This window comes from Euleptes europaea, chromosome 16 (assembly GCF_029931775.1).
Source record: "Euleptes europaea isolate rEulEur1 chromosome 16, rEulEur1.hap1, whole genome shotgun sequence".
NCBI lineage: Eukaryota > Metazoa > Chordata > Lepidosauria > Squamata > Sphaerodactylidae > Euleptes > Euleptes europaea.
This window is the reverse complement of record NC_079327.1, coordinates 35,516,412-35,540,567: the sequence shown is the minus strand read 5'-3', so window position 1 is coordinate 35,540,567 and position 24,156 is coordinate 35,516,412. Positions and strand designations below refer to the sequence as shown.

At 43.7% G+C, this 24,156-nt stretch overlaps 1 protein-coding gene across 1 annotated transcript in view; it reads left to right on the top strand.

Annotated features, from left to right (window-relative positions):
* The window catches only part of OCA2 (OCA2 melanosomal transmembrane protein), a 189,131-nt gene that overhangs the window by 49,578 nt on the left and 115,397 nt on the right, over positions 1 to 24,156 (top strand). The window contains exons 9-13 of the mRNA XM_056861864.1: positions 3,306 to 3,377; positions 4,507 to 4,572; positions 6,892 to 6,948; positions 10,178 to 10,302; positions 14,827 to 14,965. Coding sequence (XP_056717842.1) covers positions 3,306 to 3,377; positions 4,507 to 4,572; positions 6,892 to 6,948; positions 10,178 to 10,302; positions 14,827 to 14,965 — 459 coding nt within the window. The remainder of the gene's footprint in view (positions 1 to 3,305; positions 3,378 to 4,506; positions 4,573 to 6,891; positions 6,949 to 10,177; positions 10,303 to 14,826; positions 14,966 to 24,156) is intronic.

Here is a 24,156-nt window from a genome sequence, read left to right as displayed (position 1 = left end):
GCGCTGTCATCATTGGAGCATCATCAGGGGCGTCACAGCACCCCCTTTTATTGATATATCAATATAATGGCTACATTTTTTTAAAAAAGGAACTAAAATATCGATATACCAGTATAGCATTGTAATGATGTGTTTAGCAGGTTCTCTGTATTCCTAACTTTTTTTTTTTAAGTAAGCCTCTAGTCCCTTCCCTTGCGGAGAGACAAAGAAAAAGACATAGCCAAGGAAATGGCCAGAGACTTACTTAAAAAAAAAAAAGTAAGCTGAGAATTCAGAGAATCTGCTAAAACTACCATTACAATGTTATATTGATATATCAATATTTTAGTGCCTTTAATTTTTTTTTGAAAACAACTCCACTCGTCTGTAAGGCAAGGGGTAGGCGAGGGAGTGATTTGACAATGATGACAGTCCCATCATCGAAAAGTGGGCTGGAGGTGGGTGAGAGTGGGAGGGACAACGAAAACCAACAGAAGCATTATGCACGAGGAAAAAGCTATCTCAAAATCGGTGTTCAGAAAAAGGGTAAGCGTGTCCTCACAATGCAAAACCAAAGATAGATGGGGCCAGAACTGAGGAAAAAAACCATGCAGAAAAGCCCATTGTTTCCTTATCTGAAGAAGCTCAGACTTCACTTTTAAACACTCAGGCCATTTATGCAGGGGTATTTAGCTCACGTTCCCTGCTGGACTGCTTCTAGGCTTCATGATTTTACCGACCTTCAGACATGACTTTGCTCTGGCCTCATTCTTCCTCTGCAGTTCTAGGATCCTGTTTTAGAATGAATTTAAATACTGCTTCGAGGCAAGAGCAACACAAATTCCCCCCAATTCCATGCATAGCTCTTAACATCAGGTTTCTCTCCCCACACCCATTTTGGCTTCTCCCTCCCACGTGTCTGACCCTCCCATCCAACTCCTTCCCTCAAAGCAAAGCACAAAAGAGGGAGTTAAACCTTCATGAAATGTGCAGGAAGACACTGAAGAAGGCTGCAAAGGTTGGAAGGCAGCTCCCAGGAGGGAGCTGTTGAAGAAAGGTGGGGAGGAATACCCTGCAAGAGCACACTTAGTCCCTTTAAAAGCCAAGTAAAGTGCAACAAAGCTGCGTTTTCAGGGGGAGGGACTCAAAAGCTCCATGATTCACTGGGGATGTCTAATTAATCACAAGGTATGCCTGGAATTTGCGGGGGTGGGTGGGGAACCCTCATGCATAAGATGTTTGAGAATTCAGAGCGGAAAACTGTGCAGCAAACCAAACACAAATTTCCCCTGAATAAATGACCTCAGTTTTAGTCACCTCCACCAGTGTGCTCATTTTTCCTCTTTTGTTGCCCACTAGGAACCCACCTTTAGAATGGTCCTTTATCAGAAACGGCTTTTCTGCTAGAATCCAATAATTCATGCCATCCAGTACAAGGAAGTTTAATGAAGCTGTTACCAAATGATAAGGCATAAGGTTCGTTACTTGGTGCAGTTTGAGACCAAATTAACCCCACATAAGGTGGAAAGGCATAGCAGAGTTTATTTTGTGGCCACCAAATAGGCACAAGGGAAAGAGAGCTTCCAAACCAAGCGCAAAGAAATAACAAAGGTACATGGCTTTTTATATCTGATCAGTTCACATGCTGATTGGTTCAGAGTACAATTCTGTCTTACCCAGACCCTTCTTCTAACCCACCCCCATTATTCAATATTAGGGTTCCCAACTGCCAGCTTATGGCGGGAATCTACTGCCCATTGCTCCTGTTGCCCACCCACTCTCAGCTGTGGGTGGGCGGAAGCAGGCAGGGGAAGGGAGGGGGAGCCATCAGCCTGATGTCAGGAGCCCAACTAGGGAGCGAGAAAAAAAGCAACCCCCAGACGACTATCCAAACGAGGGAAGCAAGGAAGGTAAAACAGGGTGGCAAGTGGTGCCCTGTTCTCCTGCCTTGCGCCAAACAGCTGATTGGGAAAAACAGCTGATCAGTGGCGAGGTACCCTTCCCACACCACCCAGAGTTCTTGCCACTGATCACATGTTTTTCCCAATCAGCTGTTTGGCATGAGGCAGGAGGAAGGGGTGCCACTTGCCAGCCTGTTTTACCTTCTTTGCTTCCCTCGTTCTGGTGGTCATCTGGGGCTGCTTTTTTCTCGCACCCCGGTTGGGGTCACCCTGACAATCTGGAGCTGATGTCATCACATAGATGATGGTGATCTCCGCCCCCAACCCTGCCTCCCTAAACAAGGAGGGACCTGGCAACCCTATTCAATATTGGTCATAATGTCTACTGACAAGTACCCAGACAGCTGTACAGTCCATTCCTCGGTGGGAAGGGCAAGCTCTTTAGGAGCTGCTGGCCCCCACCAGCAGTGCAGCCATGCTGGTCGGGCTTTCCCAGAAGGGAAAGCCATGCCAGCATGGGGGGGCGGTCCTGGGGGAGGAGCTGCCATTAGGCAGTGCCATGAGTCAGCCTACTGAGGCTTCCTCAGACGAAGAGGACCTTGAAGCATAATATGCCAATGAAACAATAATTAGTTTTTAATAATTCCAACCTAAATCTATAAAAACCAATGAAATAACATGCTATCAAACCAAATCACCACTATTCTAAAGTTTAGGCTTTAAATTGGTCTAAAAAGTGATAAATCCAATATCTCCTGGGTCTTAACTATTCAGTTACTGTCTTTACTAATTAAAGCAGCCATTGCTGCTTAAAGTTATGTGATTATTTTATTTTTTCTTGTTTTTTTTCTTATTTTTCTTGTGTATTTAAGATTTTTGTCCCATAAATAAAGAACACCTTTTCCTAGTGTAGAATAACTTTTCAAAGCTATTATGGGCCCAATAAGCAAGCCAAATGAGAGTTCAATTTTAACAAAAAGAAACATCAGCTATAAAATAGCAGGCATCCTAGTAGGGATTTGTCTAGGGTTGCCAGGTCCCTCTTTGCCACCGGCGGGAGATTTTTAGGGCGGAGCCTGAGGAGGGTGGGGTTTGGGGAGGGGAGGGACTTCAATGCCATAGAGTCCAATTGCCAAAGCGGCCATTTTTCTCCAAGTGATCTGATCTCTATCGGCTGGAGATCAGTTGTATTAGCAGGAGATCTCCTGCTACAACCTGGCAGTTGGCAACCCTAGATTTTTCAATATTTGCCTTGAAGGCCTCAGTTTTTAAGCATCCTGGTCTGTTGTTGTGCTGATCTAACGAAGGGTTCAAGAGTCTAGCAGAAAAGATCTGAGCAGCATCCTTACATCATATTGGAAATTGGATTGGAGAGGAAGAGACTTTGGACAAAGGAGATTGGTAATTCCATGCCTTTTGTTGTAGATTGTTCACAGAACTTTAGCTGCAATGCTGGGTTCCCTGGCTGCTTTAGCTACACTGGCTGCAATTGGAGATGTAAGTATTAAAAAGTCATGATTCTTTTTGTTTTTATAACCTTTTTGTTGGTTTTCAGCATTGATTGTCAAGACAATGGCGGCCGTATAACAACTTCAGTAACAATGCTGAAATACTTAAATGTCCCCACTTGTTCCCATTCCCTTAATAAGAAAAGGATATTTTTTTTCTGTTCTGTGCCAAACTTGTCATCATTTCTTTGACTTGCTTTAACCATGGTATGGCAGAATTTATTCTAATTAACCGGTGGTCCCATTTTGTAGGAAGTGCACATTGAGAACTAAGATGTGGTGCAGCTGGGCATGTAGGGTTTGTTAGCCTAGCTCCTTATGAAACCCTACATGCCCAATTGCACAAAAACGTAGTTTCCACTGAAAGAAGAGGAAGAAAAAGAAGAAGAAAGTAAATGGAAAAAGGAAATGAAAATGTATATTGTATTTCTTTATTTGTCATTTTTTTCCATTTTTTTCATTTCATTTCCCTTAGTGATCTCGATAATGTTTGCTTCCTTTCTTTTTTTGACACTTAAGAGTCTGAATGAACCAAAACTGGGCTTACACTTGCCCATCTCAGATATACAGAGCTGATTCTTATACAACACTGTGTTCTTTTTGTCATTGATTTTTTGCTCTTTTTCTTCCTTGCTATTTATTACATTCTGGAACTTATATTAAGCGTTTTATATAGCAAAAGGACAAATCCCTGTCAAAACGTACGTGTTAAAAGTTCTTACATTTTTATCTGTTGTCCCTTATCCTTTTAAAATGTTTCTTCTATGAACTCCTTCCGAGCAGTCCACAGAAGAAGTTGAATATTATTACTGTATCAGCAGAAAGGCACCTGAACCAGTAATCCAACTTTCATTTATTTCTGTAAAGGTGGAACAAGAACAACAACAGTAACAGAACAGAAACTGGTTAGTGTAGGGATGGTGGAAATGAATCCTTCAAGTTATCAGCATTTTACGATATCGATAGAAAAGTGCCTGCTTTGGGCTCCTTGCAAAAGCACTAATTAATGTAATTCGAAGAAAATTTCCCTGCTAAAAAAACAGAGTTTGTATTTTCAAAACTAAACACTAGTTAGGAGATCCATGGGATTAAATGATAATTGCAGTCTTTAATTGCAGAAGCCAAGCCTGATCAAAGTAGTGGAGTGGATTGATTTTGAAACTCTGGCATTACTTTTTGGAATGGTAATTCAAACTCTTTATGTATACCTTGTGCCTCAAAGTTCTCAAATTGTTTTATAGAAAATATACTGGTAATGTTGACGTTTGCTGCTTTTGAGAGCAGTTGCAACAATGTTAGTTCCCTTTTAAATTATGATACATCATTGGGACATCTAAAAGTCATTTTCAGATGTTGTCTTTTGTAATGAGTATTTCCTTTTGGGTGCTCTGGGTTATTGACTCCTTTGATATGTCATAAAATAGTCTGATATGCAGAAAGTTACTCCCCACAACATTCTAAAATTTGTATTGATTTCGGGTAACAAAGAAAAGGAGTAGTGATTTCATAATTTATAAAATGGTATTGATTGAGACATACAACAGAGGGGCCATGACACAGTGGCAGAGCATCTGCTTGGCATGCAGAAGGTCCCAGGTTCAATTCCTGGCACCTCCAGTTGAAAGATCTGGCAGTAGGTGAAAGACCTCTGCCTGAAACCCTGGCAAGCTGCTTCCAGTCTGAGGAGACAACGCAGACTTTGATGGACCAAGGGTCTGATTCAGTATAAAACAGCTTCGTGGGTTCATTTTGCAAATTATGAAGCCACAAATGGGGACCCACAAGAAATTTATGGGAGCAGCTACCCCCACCTTTGCTTCTCCTCTTCTCCCCTTACTTTTCTCAGTCTCTTGCTCTTTCTCTCTCTTGCCACTCCTTTTCTTACTTTCTCTCTCCTCCATGCCTGTCACTTTCTCTATGCTCCCCACCTCATCACTCTTTCTCTCTTTCTGCCCCCATCACCCTCCTGGCCTGCTTCCCACCCCCCCCACACCCCACCCCACCCCACCGCAGCAGCAGAGACAACAGCATTCATGGAATCACAATGTATCTCCCAACTACAGAGACCAGTTCCTCTTGGGGTTGCCAGCTGCAGGATGGGAAATTCTTGGAGGTTTGGGGGTGGAGCCTTGAAAGGGTGGGGTTCAGGGAGAGGAGTGATCTCAGCAGGGTATAATGCCATAGAGTTCACCCTCCAAAGCAGCCATTTTCTCCAGGGGAACTGAACTCGGTCATCTGGAGATCCGTTGTAATTCTGGGTAATCTCCAGACCCCTGCTGGAGGTTGGCAACCCTAGTTCCCCTGGAGGAAATTGCTGCTTTGTAGGGTGGAGTCTATGACATGATAATCTTCTGAGGGCCCTCCCCTCCTCAAACCCCACCCTCCCCAGGCTCCACCCTGCAAATCTCCAGCAATTATCCAACCTGGAGTTTGCAAAGCTACCTCCTTCCCACCCAACAGCTAATTTACTTTTATCTAGTAGAAAAGGGCAAGAGTCCAGTAGCACCTTAAAGACTAACAAAAATATTTTATGGTAGGGTATGAGCTGTGGCTCACGAAAGCTCATACCCTACCAGAAAATATTTTTGTTAGTCTTTAAGGTGCTACTGGACTCTTGCCCTTTTCTACTACTGCAGACAGACTAACACGGCTGCCCACTGTGAATTACTTTTATCTGTCCCTCTGTCTTAAGTTTTCTGCCTCCCCCCCTGAAGGCTGTACCTTGGAATACTGTGGTCTTTCTCCACAGTGGGCTTACATTATTATTCTATCCTGTGAGGTAGCTTCGGCCGAAAGTATGTGACCAGCCCAAAATCACCAAGTGAGCTTCCACAGGAAGATGAGGATTTGAATCTGGGTCTCCAGACCCTACTCTGAAGCTCTCACCAACACCAGACTGGTGAATTCCTGGAAATTTGGGGAGGGAGCATGGGGAGAGTGGAGTTTGGGGATGGAAGGGACTTCAGCAGGGTATAAGGCCATAGAGTTTACCATCCAAAGCAGCCATTTTTTTCTGGGAAAAGTGATCTCTGGAGTCTGGAGATCAGTTGTAATTCCTGGAGATCTCTGGGCTCCACCCAGAGGCTGGCAACCCTAGCTCTTGCTCAATACTTCTTCAATGTACCCCTCCTTATTACTACATCTACATCTCAGATCTTAGTGGATCACGGGTACTGCTCTGCTGCCATGGGAGCTTATATTTATACATCTCAAGGGATCTGGGGCACATCTTTCTAACTGTGTGTAGTATCTTGGGCCTGTCTTGTTATCTTTTTCTAGTGAAGATTGTGAGCAATTATATTACAGAGATATTCTCCTAAAACCTGGAACACTGTTTGCACTGAACGTGTAACCGGAGTATATCTGATGGTAACCGTAGTAAGAGAAACACGATTTTGAATGTAGAGGTGAAGGTGGGACAGAGGGAAGAAGATAGAACGTTATTTACTTTTCTTCGGTTAAAGTACTTGTTTTCACTGCAAAATAGTTTTTATTTTCTATAGATGCTTTTAGTTGCCATCTTCTCAGAAACTGGATTTTTTGATTACTGTGCAGTCAAGGTAAGTTTGATTTTTTTTTTAAAGCGAGCAATTATATCTAATTTTAGCACTCAAGTTAAATACTCTGTATCTATATTACACTGGAAAAAATAAATAAAAGCACACTTTAGTCTACTTCTCAAGGTTAATTACTAGCTTCAATACCATTTGTACTTTGATCGTCACTGACTGACCCTACAAAAATGAGCGTGTTCATCATGTAATTCTAAGTGATTGATTAAGAAAGCTTTTAGAGGAATGAACTTAGAAGTGATGGCTAAAGAACTTGTGCAGATTTCTACAGAAAAGGCTAACCTAAGAGACTGCTTTACACATTAAATGGTGGTGAATGTATCACTACATACACTGGCAATCAGTCAGTTCGACGCTCTTTAAAAATCCAGATGACACTTTGGTCAACCTGTTGCATTCTAGTATTACCTAAGCTGTTTTCAGATCTGATTTTTTAAATTTAAAACACAACTGCAGTGCCAGCATGTGGATAGTCAAAACACTATTGAGGCTTCCCAGAATTGCTGTCTTTTTAATTGTCTTTTTCAAGCCAAATTAGTTACTTCCCATTCTCTACTGGGTGGTTTTCTCATTAGTAAATGGTTAAGTATAATCTCTTAAGGGGTTGTTAAGCAAAAGAACAAAAAGGAAAAATGAAGGGAGTACAGGGGGTTAGCTGAGGGACCTTTAATCCTAGGTAGGCATATGCTATAGGGTTGCCAGGTCCCTCTTCACCACCGGTGGGAGGTTTTTGGGGCGCAGCCTGAGGAGGGTGGGGTTTGGGGAGGGGAGGGACTTCAATGCCATAGAGTCCAATTGCCAAAGCGGCCATTTTCTCCAGGTGAACAGATCTCTGTCAGCTGGAGATCAGTTGTAATAGCAGGAGATCTCCAGCTAGTACCTGGAGGTTGACAACCCTAATATGCTAGAATCTTGCCTTTTGGAGCAGGCATTGCAAGATTTTGAATTTAATGCTAGATTGTGCTTTACGGAACTCTAATTTCAATTCTGCTCATGCCATAATGTACCGGTAGTAAAGGGATCCCCGAGCAGTGCAAAAAGGTTGTCATGTGGACCCCCATCCCTCAAGTTGCCTAGTATGCAGTGGCGTAGCGTGGGGGGTGCAGGGGGGGCCGGCCGCACCGGGCGCAACATCTGGGGGGGCGCACTCGCAGCTCTCTGCCCCTGCCTGGCTCACTCACTCACTCTCTCTCACTGCAGTGAAGACGTCTTCCAACCATTCATAAGCCGCGGTATCCAAAAAACCCTTTCAAAGCGGTGTTTTTTGTATAACATTTTCAAACTCTCAGCAGGCCTCCAGGGGGCGGGAAAGCCGCGGCCCCGCTCCCCAACTCACGGCAGGGCCGCCTCAGGCATTAATCTCCCTCCCCCTCGCCGCTGAGGCAGGGCCGCACGGCGGAGCCCACAGCGTCGGCCTCACCCGGCCCAGCCCACCTTGGGGGTGGGACTCAGCAGCTCCTCCCTGCCGGGCCAGCGGAAGGGGGGGGGAGTTTCAGAGGAGGCTGGAGGGCGGCGGCCGTCTTGTTTGTGGCGAGCAGAGGCGGCGGGGAAGGAGGGGTGGGGGGCGAAGGCGAGACAAAGCTGAAGGGCGCGGGGCGGCGCTGGGCCCTGAGAGAGGCGCCGGTCCCGCGAGGGCCGTCCCACCGGCCCGGGAGCGCCGCCTGCAACAGGTTCCTGGGCACGCGAGGCCGCCGCACTCCTCCAGGCCTCGGCCGTTGGTCTCCGCCTCGGTCCCGGGTGGTGGGAGCCGGCGCCACCCGCCTCAATGCGGTTCGGGGCGAAGATGATGCCGGTAAGTGGCCTCTGGGTTGCCATAAGTCGGCTGCGACTTGACGGCACTTTACACACACACACACACATTGTTAGAGAAACCACTTGTGGATTAGAATTTGATGCTTAGTGAGAATTGCCTCCTGGACTTTTCTTTTTCAAACTCATCTTCCACTTATTACTAATTGGTGAATTTGAATTGTATACAGTTAATTTAGTTTTGCAGCATGGGCCAATTTACTATACATCTTTGCCTCCTGTGGCCAGGATGTGCACAGAGGTGTATAGCAAGCATCATATCAGTAAACAGTAAATATATGTTTTGGGCATATGAAAATGAATGGGGGGGGGTACATGAAGTCCCAAAAGGAAGCCAGTGGCTGCTTTCCACCTAAACAACACAGGAGGAGTATGGCCCAAAGACAAGCAGGCATAAGGTTTGTATTGCATCTTCCAAACACCTCTTAAACACAAATTATTAAGTACAGAGGTATTTGCAAGTCCCACAGCTGCTTGGTATACCGAAGGCCCCAGGTTCAGTCATTTTACTTTAATTACATCAGCACAAACAATACATGTGCTTAGGGGGTAAGGGTTTCTTTAACTAATCTAGTGGAAGAGACTCGAGTGCTAAAATCCACGGGTTAGGGGGCGCAAATTACTTGCCTTGCCCCGGGTGCTGACAACCCACGCTACGCCACTGCTAGTATGTAATCTGTCTAGCACATACTTGCAACATTTTACATATATTTTAAAATATGTAATGTTAGGAATGGCTCACTTTCCTTAGGTTGTACTTCCTAAATATATCTCAGCATATTTATAATTAACTCATAGGCATATTTTCTGTATGTAGTCCTTTTGCAAAGAGGAGCTGGGCTCACTAAGGGCTGATTCACTTAACAAGTCTCCCCAACATGTGAGCAGTCATAAGGCATCAGTAAAACAGGAAATGTTAATGCGAACTTGTCTGCACAGAGAACTGATAGCTATTTCCATGCTGCACCTACTTTTAATAGGGGGAGATTGAAAAATAAGTTTAAAAAATTACTGGGAGTTTCAGACATGGAACTGCCTGTACAAGTTTGGTTTGGCCCTGTCAGAAGGATAAAAATGGGGAGAGATGCCAAAGGCATTATTCCAGAGTTCTGACTTCTGTTCAGCATGGAATATGTTGCTCTTGTAGGCAGGCCTATTGCTAAGATAAAAGCTCACTGAAGACAGATAACGGAAAGTATTTTCTTTAATCTTTTGAGAAATTGAACTGATTACTGTGAAACCGATGAATTGTAATCAATGAGCATTTTTTTGACAAAATATACAATGTGGCTCTTGATTTGAAATGATGCTCAAGGAACAGCTCCACATTGAAGTTGTTCACCAACAACTTGTCATATGCTGTTCACTCTCTTCACCAATTTCATTTCTTTGTGTCTATTTTCATTAGGCTTACAGACTGTCTCGAGGCAAGGTGTGGGCTATGATTATTATTCTGTGTCTTATTGCTGCAATTCTCTCAGCCTTTCTGGACAATGTTACTACCATGCTCCTCTTTACTCCAGTAACCATAAGGTACATTTTAATGTTATGTATTGTTTTACATTATGAGTATTCACCTTGAATTCCTGTGAGAAAGGCAGACTATAAATAATGTAAATAAACACATAAATAATAATCTTATTTATTTTATGATATTTATATTCTGGTTGTCCATCTGGATAGGAAGTTCTGGGTTGAACACACATCAAAACTACACAATATAGCTCAGTGTTAAAAATCTAAACACATCAGTGGCAATCTCAAAGTCAGTCTAATTCATCAGAACAGTAAAATATTTTGTTTCCGTTGTATTCAACAAGAGTTTTCACTACCAAGCAATGGTACCATGGCCATAGAGCAGAGAGGTTTATGAATATTTGTGATACTTAATCTGCTTATAATGGCTTGGATCCAGCAATAATTTCCACTGACAGAAGGGATTTCCATAGGCAAAATGCAATATTCTCACCTCCCTTCTCTCACTGCAACCTAAAACGCTTCCTGAAATTCTGCTTGGGGGTGGATAGGGGATCCCCAGGAAGAGGAAGGGGGGAATCAGGTGGGGGAATCAACAAAGATTACCTCCCTTCCATCCACAAAAATCCTGCTTTGGCTCTAAACCAATTGATGTTGCTGGTTTTAATAATATCTCTCTTTTTGTGCTTTGGGACTAAATGATGTCTACATCAGAAGTAGGTTTATGCCTATCAGTGTTATTTAATTGAATTGTCATCAGAGAGTGTCATTGTTCTTTCAATAATATTTAGTTATGTTGTTTTTTGCTGTTTCATAACTCTAATTTGCAAGTTTGGGTCCTAAACGTTTTTTTATTCAATACTTAAAATGCAGTGGAGATTTGGATAGCAATTATAGTAGGAGCTGATAAAAGTTCAACTAACAGCACTCAGCCTGAATGGCAATCACCATATCCCATACCAATAGTAGATGGAGCTCCTTGTGGCTGTAAATGGAATACTTATCTTTCAGTTTCTGATTTGATTTTGATTAAGTAGTTGCTGGTGCAAGTATTCAGATATGCATCCTCACAGAATACAAACTACAGCAGCCTTTCTTTAAAGTGTGAATACTAATACTAACAAAGAGGATGAGTGTCCTCCAAATCAACTGATTTAGACTGTCATTGGCTTTCCAATCCTTAAAAAATACAGCTTTTTCTTCCTAAAGAGTTATGGTGAGTATTTACAATATAGTTGTTCTAATAGTGCCTTGATTATTCAACAAAATAGAGACTTTACAAGCAGGGGACCCCCAAGGGATTGTGTGTGTGGGGGTATCTCCCCCCCCGACTATTTCTTCTTTCCCATTCTTGAAAGTCCCCATAGGCTCTCCCCCTTTCCTGCTTCCTTCTCTCTTTCCCACCTACCAGGCAACCTCTTTTACCTGATCCCCATCTCTAGCTTTCCCTCCCCCTTGCAGCCTCTGCCTGAGAAAACTATGGCCTCACTTTCCTTTGTATACCACTCCTCACACTATTTCCTTGTTTTCCTCCTGCTGCCAGGCCCCACATTCTCACCTGTTCCTGCTTCTTTCTCCCCCCCGCCAACCAGTTCACCTTTTTATCTGCTCCCCATCTTTGGCTATACTGATATATATTTACTTCATTTATACCATGCATGTCTCAATAATGGGAACTCTAAGCAGGTGCATCTTTGTCCTCTCAACAACCCTGTGAGGTAGGTTAGGCTGACAATGTGTGGGTTGCCCAAAGTCTCCTAGTGAGATTCTATAGCAGAGTAGGGATTTGAACCTGGGTCTTCCAGATCCTAGTCTGAAACTCTCACTACACCACAATAATTTTCCTGTGATGGCTGCTGATGAACAGAAGTGATCAGCTGGGCCTGGGTGAGTCATGCAAGTTGCACGATATCAGGTTACCTGATGATTTCTGCTGGCCCTGGCCCTGATGATGAGTCCTCCCTCAAAAGCCAAAAAACCCCTGGAAAATGTCCTTGCTCTCCCCCTGCCTTTTACTGACAGAAACCAAGCCTTCAATTGGCAATATTGTTTTCGTTGCCTAGCGACAGCCACTGGGGCATCATTTCTTAAAACTACAGGTACTGCTTCTATTATTGGGGAGGGGTGTTAACACCCAAGAGTGTTGTTTTTTAGATTTCAGATTTTTCTGCAAAGCTAGAGCTTTTCTCAGGTTTGTAGAAAGACTGGCCTTGTCTGTTCATGGCTCCAATTTGGAGTCCACCCTCCAAAACAGCCATTGTCTCCAGTGGAATTTATATCTAGCGTCTGGAGATTGGTTGTAATCAGCTGTAATTGTATGAGATCACCAGGCCCCACCTGGAGACAGGCAACCTCACCACCAACAAACTGTGCACTGGTACTAGGATTACAGAATTACAGAAAAATGCAAACAACAAACAAAGGGTATTCTAATTTATTTACTTTAGAGTTAGCAGATTAATTTCTATCCACCCACCCCAAACCCCATATCTCTGCAGTTCCGGCCTGTATAGCCACCCGCCCTTGCTTCTTGGAAGGCAGAACATAGCACAGATGCAAGGAAATAAGTAAACATTCAATTCTTGTTGGTGGCCTGGGAGTGGGAAACTTAGTCAGGGGAGGGGAGAAAGACAAAGGACCTGACCGGCGAGCCACAATCCAGGGGAAGCTAATCTAATCAGCTGTGATGAAGTGTCTCTAAATCATGGTAATCTTTGTGGACGCCAGTAGCATTTTGGATCTGTTTTCTTACATCTCAAGTGTTAAAAATTGTGTTTTCAAAGGTAGATTCTATGGCATTATTTGCCACTGGCATCCCTCCCTAGGTTCTACCCCCCAAATCTCCAGTAATTTCCCAACCCAGACCTGGCAACCCTACCATAAGTCAATTGCAACTTGTCGGCAATTTCTACCACCACCAGCGCCACCGCCTGAGATTTCTGACCTTAGGTCACATCCTGTGGGCATCTTTGCACAAAGCTGTGTGTGTGAAAATATGGAAGTCTGTATCACAGTACTACCAAATAACACCCAAGAGGGCAAGGCTATCCAAAGTTAATGTAGTCTAACTCCATTGCTTTGCCAGGGTAGCCCTTACTATGTTGAGCAAAAGGTGCCTGAGCTTAAGGGGTCTTGAAAATGTCAATAAGGCTCTTGTTGGATGCATGTGGATTAATGGATGTCCGAGGCATGTGAAGAAAGAGGCAGGAAGATTAGTATGGAGAACCCCAATAAATAAATGGTAGCACTGTTATCTTTAACTGTATTTTCCCTCCCTCCCTTTGATTCCTAGGTTCTGCCCTTCATCTCATAATCACAGAGCTATGTATGTTTAAATTAAATATCAGTTTTTAAAGACATGCTACAAAATGTTTATGTCTATTTAATCAGTAACGTTATCAATACACAGATACCTTTCTATTACTTTGCATATGCCACTGTGACATTTCTTTTTAATAATTTCCCTGTCTGAATCTCACTAGCTATATAGACATATTTTTATTTTCTGGGTTTCAAACACACTGGATTTTTTTATCTGTTCTTTCATACAGTTGGGTAAGAGTCATTCAATTTATCTTGCTGCCGTCTTCCTCTGACCAATTTTCAAATGCAGTCCTAAGCTGCTATTACCATGGTGATAAAGCTTAGTAAACAATTCTACTGATTCTTTGACAATAAGGCTATAGCCTTTTACCAGCAATGCATGAAATATGATCTTATTTTCTTGTCACATTCTCTGATGAACCCTGTTTTTTTGTTTTTTTTTAAACCTAGCCCATGGCTTGCATTTTAAAATGTTATTGTTAAAAGGACCCCCTCGCACCTACCTTTACGGGACGCTGTTATCAAAAATTGCTTCTCAAATGGGAAATAGTAAACCTTGTCTAAGTGTAGCCATAACAGAGCCCTATAACACCACTTAACAGGCTCAATTTACTCCTCTTCTTGTCAGTGCTGCTTTTGTTTAGACTGCTGGGGAATATCATTTTGCAAAATAAGTCTGTTTAAATGCCATCAGGAAAAGTCTACGAGTTTTAAAGGAAATGATAATAAAAGTTACACATATAACCATTTCTTTGTAGAGGTTGTTCTATATCGCATTTTCAACTTAACCTCAAACCTTTCCTTAAATAATAAAGAATCACAGAATAACATTAGTATATTTTCCCTTCTGTACTGCTTCAGTGTTCTTAATGCTGACATTTATTATCCTACAATAACCCTGCTTGATGGGTGACCTTGGGCCAGTTACTTTCTCTTAGTCTAACCTACTGCACATGGTTGTTGTGAGGATAAAATGGAGGAGGGAACAATGATGTTGTAAGCCTATTGGGGAGAAAAGTAGGATACAAATATCAACGTAAATAAATGAATGAAACGTAAGTCAGTGGAACCATTCGGAGGATCCTCCCCTTATGATAAATGAGTTACGGTAATATAACATTGAAATGACAACAATTTTGTTCGTAGATATTGCATATGTTTGCTTTTGCTTTTATAATTTAATCTTTTCAAAACATATCTCAACAAATCTGTTGATTGGGGAGAAAAAAATTAAGATGCAATCTTTGTTGTCTTTAGGTTATGTGAGGTGCTTAATCTTGACCCCAGGCATGTCCTGATTGCAGAGGTAATCTTCACAAACATTGGAGGGGCTTCCACAGCTATTGGAGATCCACCAAATGTGATTATTGTTTCTAAGCAGGAGTTGAGGAAGGCGGTATGTATTGCTGACTATTGAGTTAATTAAAGAAATGCAGATGTTGTGTTCTTCTGTAATACTGATTTGTTTTACCTACTGCACTGAAGATGGAAGTCAATGTATGTGTTCTTCTGTTGGGATGGCACAGAAACATGTGTTATTTTTTTTCCAGACACTTTCCATAAGGGACAAAATCAAAATGACACCCCCCAAGTGTATGGCGTACTTTCCTTTCATCTTTGATGCTTATTAATCTGCTTTAAATTAAGTGATGGGAGTTGTTATGGGGTTTTTGTTCCCCAGAGATTGCCTCTTTGTGTAAGTGCATGTGATTCTGGCTTCCAGTTAAGGAGAAATGATAGTTTTATTGAAGATTTGGCTGCCTTCTCACTTTTCCTACATCTCTTGATGCACTATTGGCCTGGGATTCACAATATAACATTTCATCAGACATTCTGTACTTAGTAAATAAACACAAACTGGTTCTTATAACTTTTTGATTTTGTTGAATAAATATGAGTGTACAGTTTTCTTATACTGAATACAACACACATATGTGAAGATTGTTCCTAGTCTTTACCTCAGCTGAAAATATGAAGCTGTTTTATAGCTCTATTGAGCTCAATAATGTCTATGTTCTGTGACTCTCCAGAGTTTCAAGCAGGAAAACATCTTTCTTGAAAACTATTATCTGAGATCCTTTTAAGCAAAATAGCCAGAGTTTAAACCTGCATTCAAAGCAAGAACTCTGCTGAGACATTTTCATTACAAGTGTGTGTGGGGAAATTGTGGAAATATATCTGCCAGCTGTCTGTATGATGCATATGCGTCCCTCCTGTTGCAGGAACTTAATCCCTGGGCAAGGGCAGAGGTGAGCTGAAGGGCTCACGCCTTATAGTTTGTAGCCTTGACGGACAAACCCAGTAAATATCAGCCTAGGCCAGGGTGTTTTGTATATCTTTCTGGTGTTTGCTTCTTTAATTACACTGTATTTTGTTTCATTTAATAAACCGTATTGTTATTCTTGTGAGCTGCCTTGGGTCCCCACTGGGGAGAATGGAATAAGAAATATGCAGAACAAACAAAGAAGGATTATTAACTCTTTTCTCATTTGCTTGAGAATGGATGTGCCATGGCTCAGTGGCGGAGCATCTGATTTGCATGCAGAAGGTCCCAGGCTCAATCGTTGGCATCTCCTGTTAAAAAGATCAGGTAGTAGCTGATGTGAAAGACCTCTTCCTGAGACCCTGGAGAGCTGCTGCTAGTCAGAGTGGACAATCCTGGCCTTGACAGACCAATGGCCTACTCAGTATAAGGCAACTTCCTGTGTTCAATTGTACGCGTTCCTTTCAGTTAACATTTAAACATGACTGTCAAAGACCTGCTACTCCCAAATTGAATGATAGATCATTGCCAATCATTCATGTGTAGAATTTGCACATGCATTAGACCAGGGCTTCTTAAACTTTTACAACTTGCGACCCCTTTTTGCCTGAGAAATTTTTATGTGACCTCAGGTATATAACGGAGCCCCGTGGCCCAGAGTGGTAAACTGCAGTACTGCAGCTCTGCTCACGACCTGAGTTCGATCCTGACGGAAGTCGGTTTCAGGTAGCCGGCTCAAGGTTGACTCAGCCTTCCATCCTTCCGAGGTTGGTAAAATGAGTACCCAGCATGCTGGGGGTAAAGTGTAGATTACTGGGGAAGGCACTGGCACACCACCCCGTAAACAAAGTCTGCCTAGTAAACATCGGGATGTGATGTCACCCCATGGGTCAGGAATGACCCAGTGCTTGCACAGGAGACCTTTACCTTTTTTCAGGTATATAAGTATATAAAATAGGTATACAAATCAAACATTTACTGATAATAAATCATAAAGAAATTCATTTTAAAACAATTCTTTGTTATACATATAATTTTACCATTTACTGCTCCTACGTTTTTCATGTACCCTGACCTGGATGGCCCAGGCTAGCCTGATCTCGTCAGATCTCAGAAACTAAGCAGGGTCAGCCCTGGTTAGTAGTTGGATGGGAGACCACCAAGGAAGTCCAGGGTTGCTGTGCAGAGGAAGGCACTGGCAAACCACCTCTATTAGTCTCTTGCCTTGAAAACCCCATAAGGGGTTGCTATAAGTCGGCTGCGACTTGATGGCACTTTACACACACACACACATTTTTCACGACCCCCACATTCAGTTATCTACAGCTTAAGAAGCTTTGCATTAGACTAGGGGTCGGCAAACTCATTAGTCAAAAGAGCCAAATATCAACGGTACAACGATTGAGATTTCTTTTGAGAGCCAAATTTCTTAAACTTAAACTATATAGGTAGGTACACTGTTTATTAACTTAATAAACTTTAACTAAAGTTTTAAGTCTTAATTAAACTATAGGTACACTGAATAAAACTTGATATCATACTTAATAGTGATCTTATTTATTGATAAAAATTAAATTGTAAGTCCCTGCCATTTCCCCCTCTCCGTCCGGAGTCCTCGTCTGGAGGCCTGGTCTACCGCCATAAAAGCCTATTGGTGGACCTGGCCTCCGGCTGAGTCCCATTGGGAGGCCAGGTCTACCCATTGGCTTTCTTGGCAGTAGACCTGGCCTCCGGAGGCCCATAGAAGCCAATTGGTAGACCTGGCCTCTGAAGGGGGACTTTTTCCCCTCCTTGGAGACCAGGTCTACCTCCAAGAAAGCCAGTGGGTAGACATGGCCTCCCAATGGGACTCAGCCGGAGGCCAGGTCTACCAAAGGAAGCCCGCCCCGCCCAACAGCTGATAGGTGGGCAGGGCGGGCCAGGAACCGCTGAGCCGCCCACCCAGCAATCGTGCGGCTAGAGGGGAGGGGAAGCTTTAGCCTCCCAACCATTGAGGGCAAGGGAAAGGGGTCCTGGCCATTCTCCACGGCGGGGTGGGGGAGAGACAGCTCTCTCTCTTTCTCTCTCTCTCTCTCAGGTGCGCCGGCTCCGCAGCCCGGCTGCCGGCGCGAGCGGGCGCAAGAGCAGGGGCTCCGAACCAAGTTCGGAGAGCCGCACTCAACGGGCCAAAGAGCCGCATGCGGCTCTGGAGCCGCAGTTTTGAGACCCCTGCATTAGACCAGTACTCACATGTGGTAAATGTACATAGGCAAGAGTGCATAGTCACAAGGAGGGATGAGGTCAGTACACTTGTTCATACTCCACTTCTACACACACTGGCCTTTTAAACGGATATGTCACTTATACATTTTGACAAAAAATGTTTTGTAAGTGACAAGGAAATTATTGATGGCTGCCGTCTCTCTTCATCTCAACTCCCACTGAGATTTTTCTAAGTGATTCCATACATGGAAGAATCACTTGGGGGAAAATAAGTGGTCACCTCTCATCTGTGATCAGACCTTTAACCAATGTGATTTTATGAGCAATGAGTCAGATAATTAGTGTTAAGTATGCATGTGCCACATTAAATAATGTTATGAATGGTTCTTCAACTGTAATTATAGTATATTAGACTGCGTCTTTGTGAATACATACATAGTTCTCATAAGACACCCTGATAATTCCCCAAGTTATATCTTTTAAATCATGTCTAATTGCTTGTTTTTTAAAAATGTTTTTCATCAGAAAAATTAATACCATGTCAAAAACTCTGTTTACAGAGAGCCAGCATGGTATAGAGGTTGTGAGTAGCAGACTCTAATCTGGAGAACCGGGTTTGATTCCCCTTTACTCCGTATGAAGCCAGCTGGGTGACCTTGGGCTAGTCACAGTTCTCTCAGAATTATCTAAGCCCCACCTACCCCACAAGGTGCCTGGAGGGGGAAGGGAAGGTGATTTTAAGCCGCTTTAAGACTCCTTACGGAAGAGAAAAAGCAGGGTATAAAAACCAACTCTTCTTCTTCTGTTCGTATAGGCTGAAGTCTGGAAACACTACTGCTTAAAATTAAATTAAAACAAAATAATAAAAGCATATTTTCTACTGTGCTTGGAAGAACTCTTACTTGTTTTACAGGCTCTACCTCATACTAGGTTGAAAAGTATATTGCTCCAAGTCTGTTGGAATAAATTTGGATATAGCACAATTTATTCATTAAATTAGTGAAAAGGGTGTACTTTACAGAAATACACAGATGAGTTAAAATGGAAAATATTTTCAACAGTGATTAATTTATAATAGCCCCTCTCCCCCAGTCTACAAAGAATTTAAATTGCAGGTGTCTTTTTACATTACAGAAAAAAATCTCTTTTTTGTGCCCTTTTATTGGTTTATCGCTTAGACTGAATATGCATTAAAAAGGGAAGACTCTGCGACAGATCTTCTATTGAACTCTAGCAGAAAATCCAGGTCCAGGGGCTTCTATGCTATAGTTGTACTAACATTATAAGGCAGAATACCTCAATGAGGTGGTATTTCTATCTGGCCAACAGCTACTCTCATTAGATGTGACACAATATCTTGGTGAAATCTTGTTGCAGGGCATAGGATTGGGCAGATGTCAGAGCCTGAGCTCACAGTGGGTTCTAAGCCTGAGAGATGGTGATTGATGACATGGCCTGTCTGCTACAATTCAGAGGCCAATTCGGTAAAGTTCGGCTTCGGCAAAATTCGGCCCTTTTAAATTCGGGCCGTGCCGAAATCCGAACTCCCTCACTTCGGATCCCCGAAATTCGGCGGGAGATCCGGAGTTCGGGGAAAAATTCGGCCGGGTCTTTGAAGTACTGGGTGCCGCCACTTCAAAGAGTCGGGAAGGGGTCTAGGGTCTTTAAAGAGCCCCCCCGCGGGCCTTCACGGGGCTTCCATGAAGGCACGCAGGGGGCTCTTTAAACAGATCTGCGCCTTCCAGCTGGAAGGCGCAGATCTGTTTAAAGGCCCCCCTGCGCACTTTCAGGGAAGCTCCGTGAAGGCGCGGGGGGCAGAGGGGTTTAAAGACCCACCACCCCTCTTCCTGGGACTCCTGGGAAGAGGGGGGATGGGTTGTCAAGCCCCTCTGTGCTGTCTGCACAGGCAGGGCAGAGGGGTTTAAAGACCCCCCCGCCCCTCTTCCTGGGACGCCCGGGAAGAGAGGCGGTGGGTTGTCAAGCCCCTCTGCGCTGTCTGCGCAGGCAGGGCAGAGGGGTTTAAAGACCCTTTTCCCGGGACTTCCCTGAAGGCGTGTGGGGGGCCTTTTAAATATATGTGTTCCTTCCGGCTGGGAGGTGCAGATCTCCCCCCCCGTCCGCCTTCAGGGAGCTTCCCTGAAGGCTAGCGGGGGGGGGGGTCTTAAAACAGATACATGCCTCCCAGCCGGGAGGCACAGATCTATTTAAAGGGCACCCCGCGCGTCTCCAGGGAAGCTCCCTGAAGGCGTTCGCGGGGCGGGGGGAACAGATCTGCGCCTTCCAGCTGGAAGGCACAGATCTGTTTAAAGGGCCCGAATTCACCAAATTTATTCGGGAAAACCCTGAACTCGCCGAATTTGGCTCCCTGTTTCCCCCTTTTTTAGTTCGGTTCAATCCGAACTGAAAAAATGCCGTATCGGGGGAAATTCGGCTGTTTTTCTGTTCAGGCCGAACCGAATCGACAGCCCTACCCATCAGTGGTGTAGTTTGTGGCATCCCTGTTCCGAACATCTATAAAAGCTTTTAGGTCACTGGGGCACAAAGCTGGCCATGGGCTGTGGTTTATTCCTAGCACTGAGTACTTAGAAAGATTCAATTTTAACAGGATTGTTTCAAGTAGTCAATCCCAAGTACAGATGAGGACACTGGTATCTAGAAGTGCCCCCAAAGTTATGATTCACATGCTATAGTTTCTTTGTGTGACCAACAACAGCACTTCCAATGTGTGATTGTAAATGAAGATGTTGTCTTTGGTGTCCAAGGACATCCTTGAAATTTTTCTTCTTTTTCCCCTAGCATAATTTACATACAAAACTGAAAATAGCACTGTGGCGTCTACATCTGCCCCCCCACAACAACCCCACTACCGCATTTGCATCACTGCTTTCAGTAGGAGTTAAAATTCCTGTTGGATAATATAGATCTTGATGTTTACAGTTCCATCCTTAACAAAGTCCCCCCACCCAATGAGTTTAAACAGTGGATAGCCCGAATAGTGACCCACACAGTCAACTGAAAGTGTGGGGTGTTTTTCTTGTTTGTGCTGCTTGCTTAGGACAGGGGAGATGACAGAATTGTTGAGATTCACTCTGGCTACAATACGTCTGGTTATTTGTGTTTGGTTTGGTGGGTCTCAAGTTGTGCAGAAATGTCTGGAATGGAAATCAAGTTTATTGTTTCCAGATTTAGATCTAAAAATCTTTATTTCACTGCTCAGTGCTGAAAGAAGGCCCATTTAATTTAATTATTTATTTGAAACCCAAGGCCATTTACACTCAGTAAAAAACTTTCTAACAGAAACCTGCCAGCACCCGCTACAAGCCATTAAAAAAACAGCAGTGAAAGTCAACTCAGAGCAACACAATCCATAGCAGAAATGTAAAACACAAAGCAGCAGATAAAGATTACTAAACAGAGCAATTAGAACTACATGGAACACACAAAAATATTACCTTGGCATTAGAAGAATCAAGGAGAGGCAACCAAGGCACAGGAAAAGGGGGGGAGGGCATTCTCAAGCCAGGGGGCAATCACTAAAAAAAAGCTTGCTCCCACATGGCTACCCAGCTCTGAAAGTTAGGGAACACAAAGAAACTCCTGCAAGGATGAATGCAGCATCTGGATAGAACTGCCTTTAAGCACAAAAGTATATTCTGAGTTGCTGTTAAAGGTTTACCCAGACTATTCAGTTAAACAGTGTTAAACAGTGTTTTTATTTCAGTATTTTTGAGCGCAGTTTAGTTTTACTGTCATTCTAGTGTCGTTAGCAATCTGTTTAGGAGTTTAAATGGCATTTATCATTGTAATGTAGGAATCTCATTCTGTTTAACACTTCTTAATTTTTTCCTAGAAATTTTAAGCCTTGAGTTGCCCTATTTTTTTTAAAAAAACATGTATTTATTTTTATGATATAGGATTAGCTAGGAACAGAGTGGTACATAGTAGCATTGTGTACTCATACATTTTCAATGTCTGTGGCTTTGAGGCTCCAGTGATTGTAACTATTTCACATCTTAGCTTTACCAGTCCTTGGGGTCATAAAATATTGGACCATAAAGTAAAAGTGTCATCTAAAGTTCCAGATAGGGCTGTTGAAAAAAAAATTCGGTAAAATTCAGATTCAGCAAAATTTGGCCTGTTTTGATTTGAGAAATGCCGAAGTCCGAACTCCCCCAATTCGGATCCGTGGAATTCGGCACTACGTTTGGAGTTCTGCCCATTGCAATAAAGCCATTACAAACACATTCGTGCCTTTCCGCAGCTCTGGGGGGGGCTTTTTGGAGATAGAGGCCCCAAATTTTCAGCGCACCTTGAGGGGACCCCTCTTGCAAGAACCCCCAAGTTTGGTGACAATTGGGGCAGGGGGGCCCTAGTTATGGAGCCCAGAAGGGGTCCCCCCTCCGCCCATTGGAATGAATAGAAATAAATAGACCGTTTGGACTCGGAGTTTGCAAAACCATGCAAAGCAACACGTGATGCGACCTTGGGAGTTTGCAAACCATGGAAAGGGACAGAGGCACACTAGCTATGCATAAGGAGCAGGTGGGGTGGAATTTCCTCTTTTGCATCGGACTTGGGAGCCGGGAGTCTCGGGACCGGGCAAATGCATTGTTTAAGTCACAATTCAAAAACCAGTTTTGAGCGAGCATCAAAATAGACCTAACCAATCTTATGAATGAAGGAAAACCTGAGGACACACAACTGAAGCCCCCCCTCAAACTAGGGAGAGAGAGACGCGAGCGGGCACCCCCCCAGGCAGAACGGGTGAAACCCCCCTCTCAAACCAGTATGGCTTGGCCCCAAAAGGGGACAAAACCAAGGAGGAGGAGGCGCGGGTGCCGAGCGGCGCGGGGGAGAGACTCACGCAAGCCGAGCGGCACTGGGGAGAGACTCACGCAAGCCGCACCGTCGCACTCAACCCCAGGCTAGGGGCAAAAAACAACAGCAGAGCACAGCACACACTCCCGCAGAGGCGAGTGGGCACACACCCTCTGCAGAACAGGCGAAGCCCCCCCTCAAACCAGCACGGCTCAGCTCAACCCCAAACAGGAAAAAAAACCGAGGAGGAGGCCCGGCCCGGGTGCCGAGCGGAGAGAGACTCGCTAGCCGCCATACAGACACAACTTTAAACTTTAAAAGCAGAACACACACTCCTGCAGAGGCGAGCGGGCACACCCCCCTCGGCAGAATGAGTGAAAGCTCCCTTCGGCTTCCCTCCCACCCACAGAAACTGCTCCCCCCCCCCACACAGACTCTGCTCCCCCCCCCACACACAGGAGAAAAGGTATAAAGAAAAAAACCCAAAATCAAACTCTGTGGATGTCTTCCAGCAGGAGCATGGAGGAGAAGTAAATCCAATCCTATTTCAGTAAGCACCAGCAGCTCGGCCCAGTCAGGAATCGGATCTCTCAGCAGCACTGCCACCAAATTGGAAGGCAGTGAATACAGTCGGGATGGGACGGGAGGGACGGGAGTTTTTATACTGTTCTCCTGGCCATTTCAAAAGTGAGAATCCCTGCTCTGATTGGCCAGGAGAAGACCCAGCTTGGCCACCATTGGCTGCGGGAGAATGCTGCTTATTAACTGACGGTTATGCTGCTGATTCTGAGCCCCCAAATTTGCCGAATTTATTTGGCATGCCCCGAACTTGCCGAATTCGGCGAGTCATTTTCCCACTTTTTTTGAATTCAGTTCCATTCTATCTGAAAAAATGCCGAATTGGGGAAAATTCGGCTGTTTTTCGGTACAGAATCATCAGCTCTAATTTCAGAGTATTTTTCCTGAATAACTCCATAAAGCTTTCAGCAATTCTATAGAGCCATTATTTATTTTTAATAGGCTAGTCTAGAACAGTCTGACTTTCTTGGCCTGTTGGTCTGTTGCCATTTTTCATAGAAGCTACAGTGATTATTAATTCATTTTAATGATTGCATCACTTTCCAAATTAAACATTTCCTAGTACATTGCCAGTTTTGATGGGCTTGACAATAAGAACTGTTTCTTTAATACTAAAAATCTAAAACTGCTCTTTTCTGTGGGAATGCTTCCCACAGAATAGAGTGGATGTGGAAATGGCAGTTTCTATGCATTGGCCTCGTTTATACACACATTAGAAGAATGTC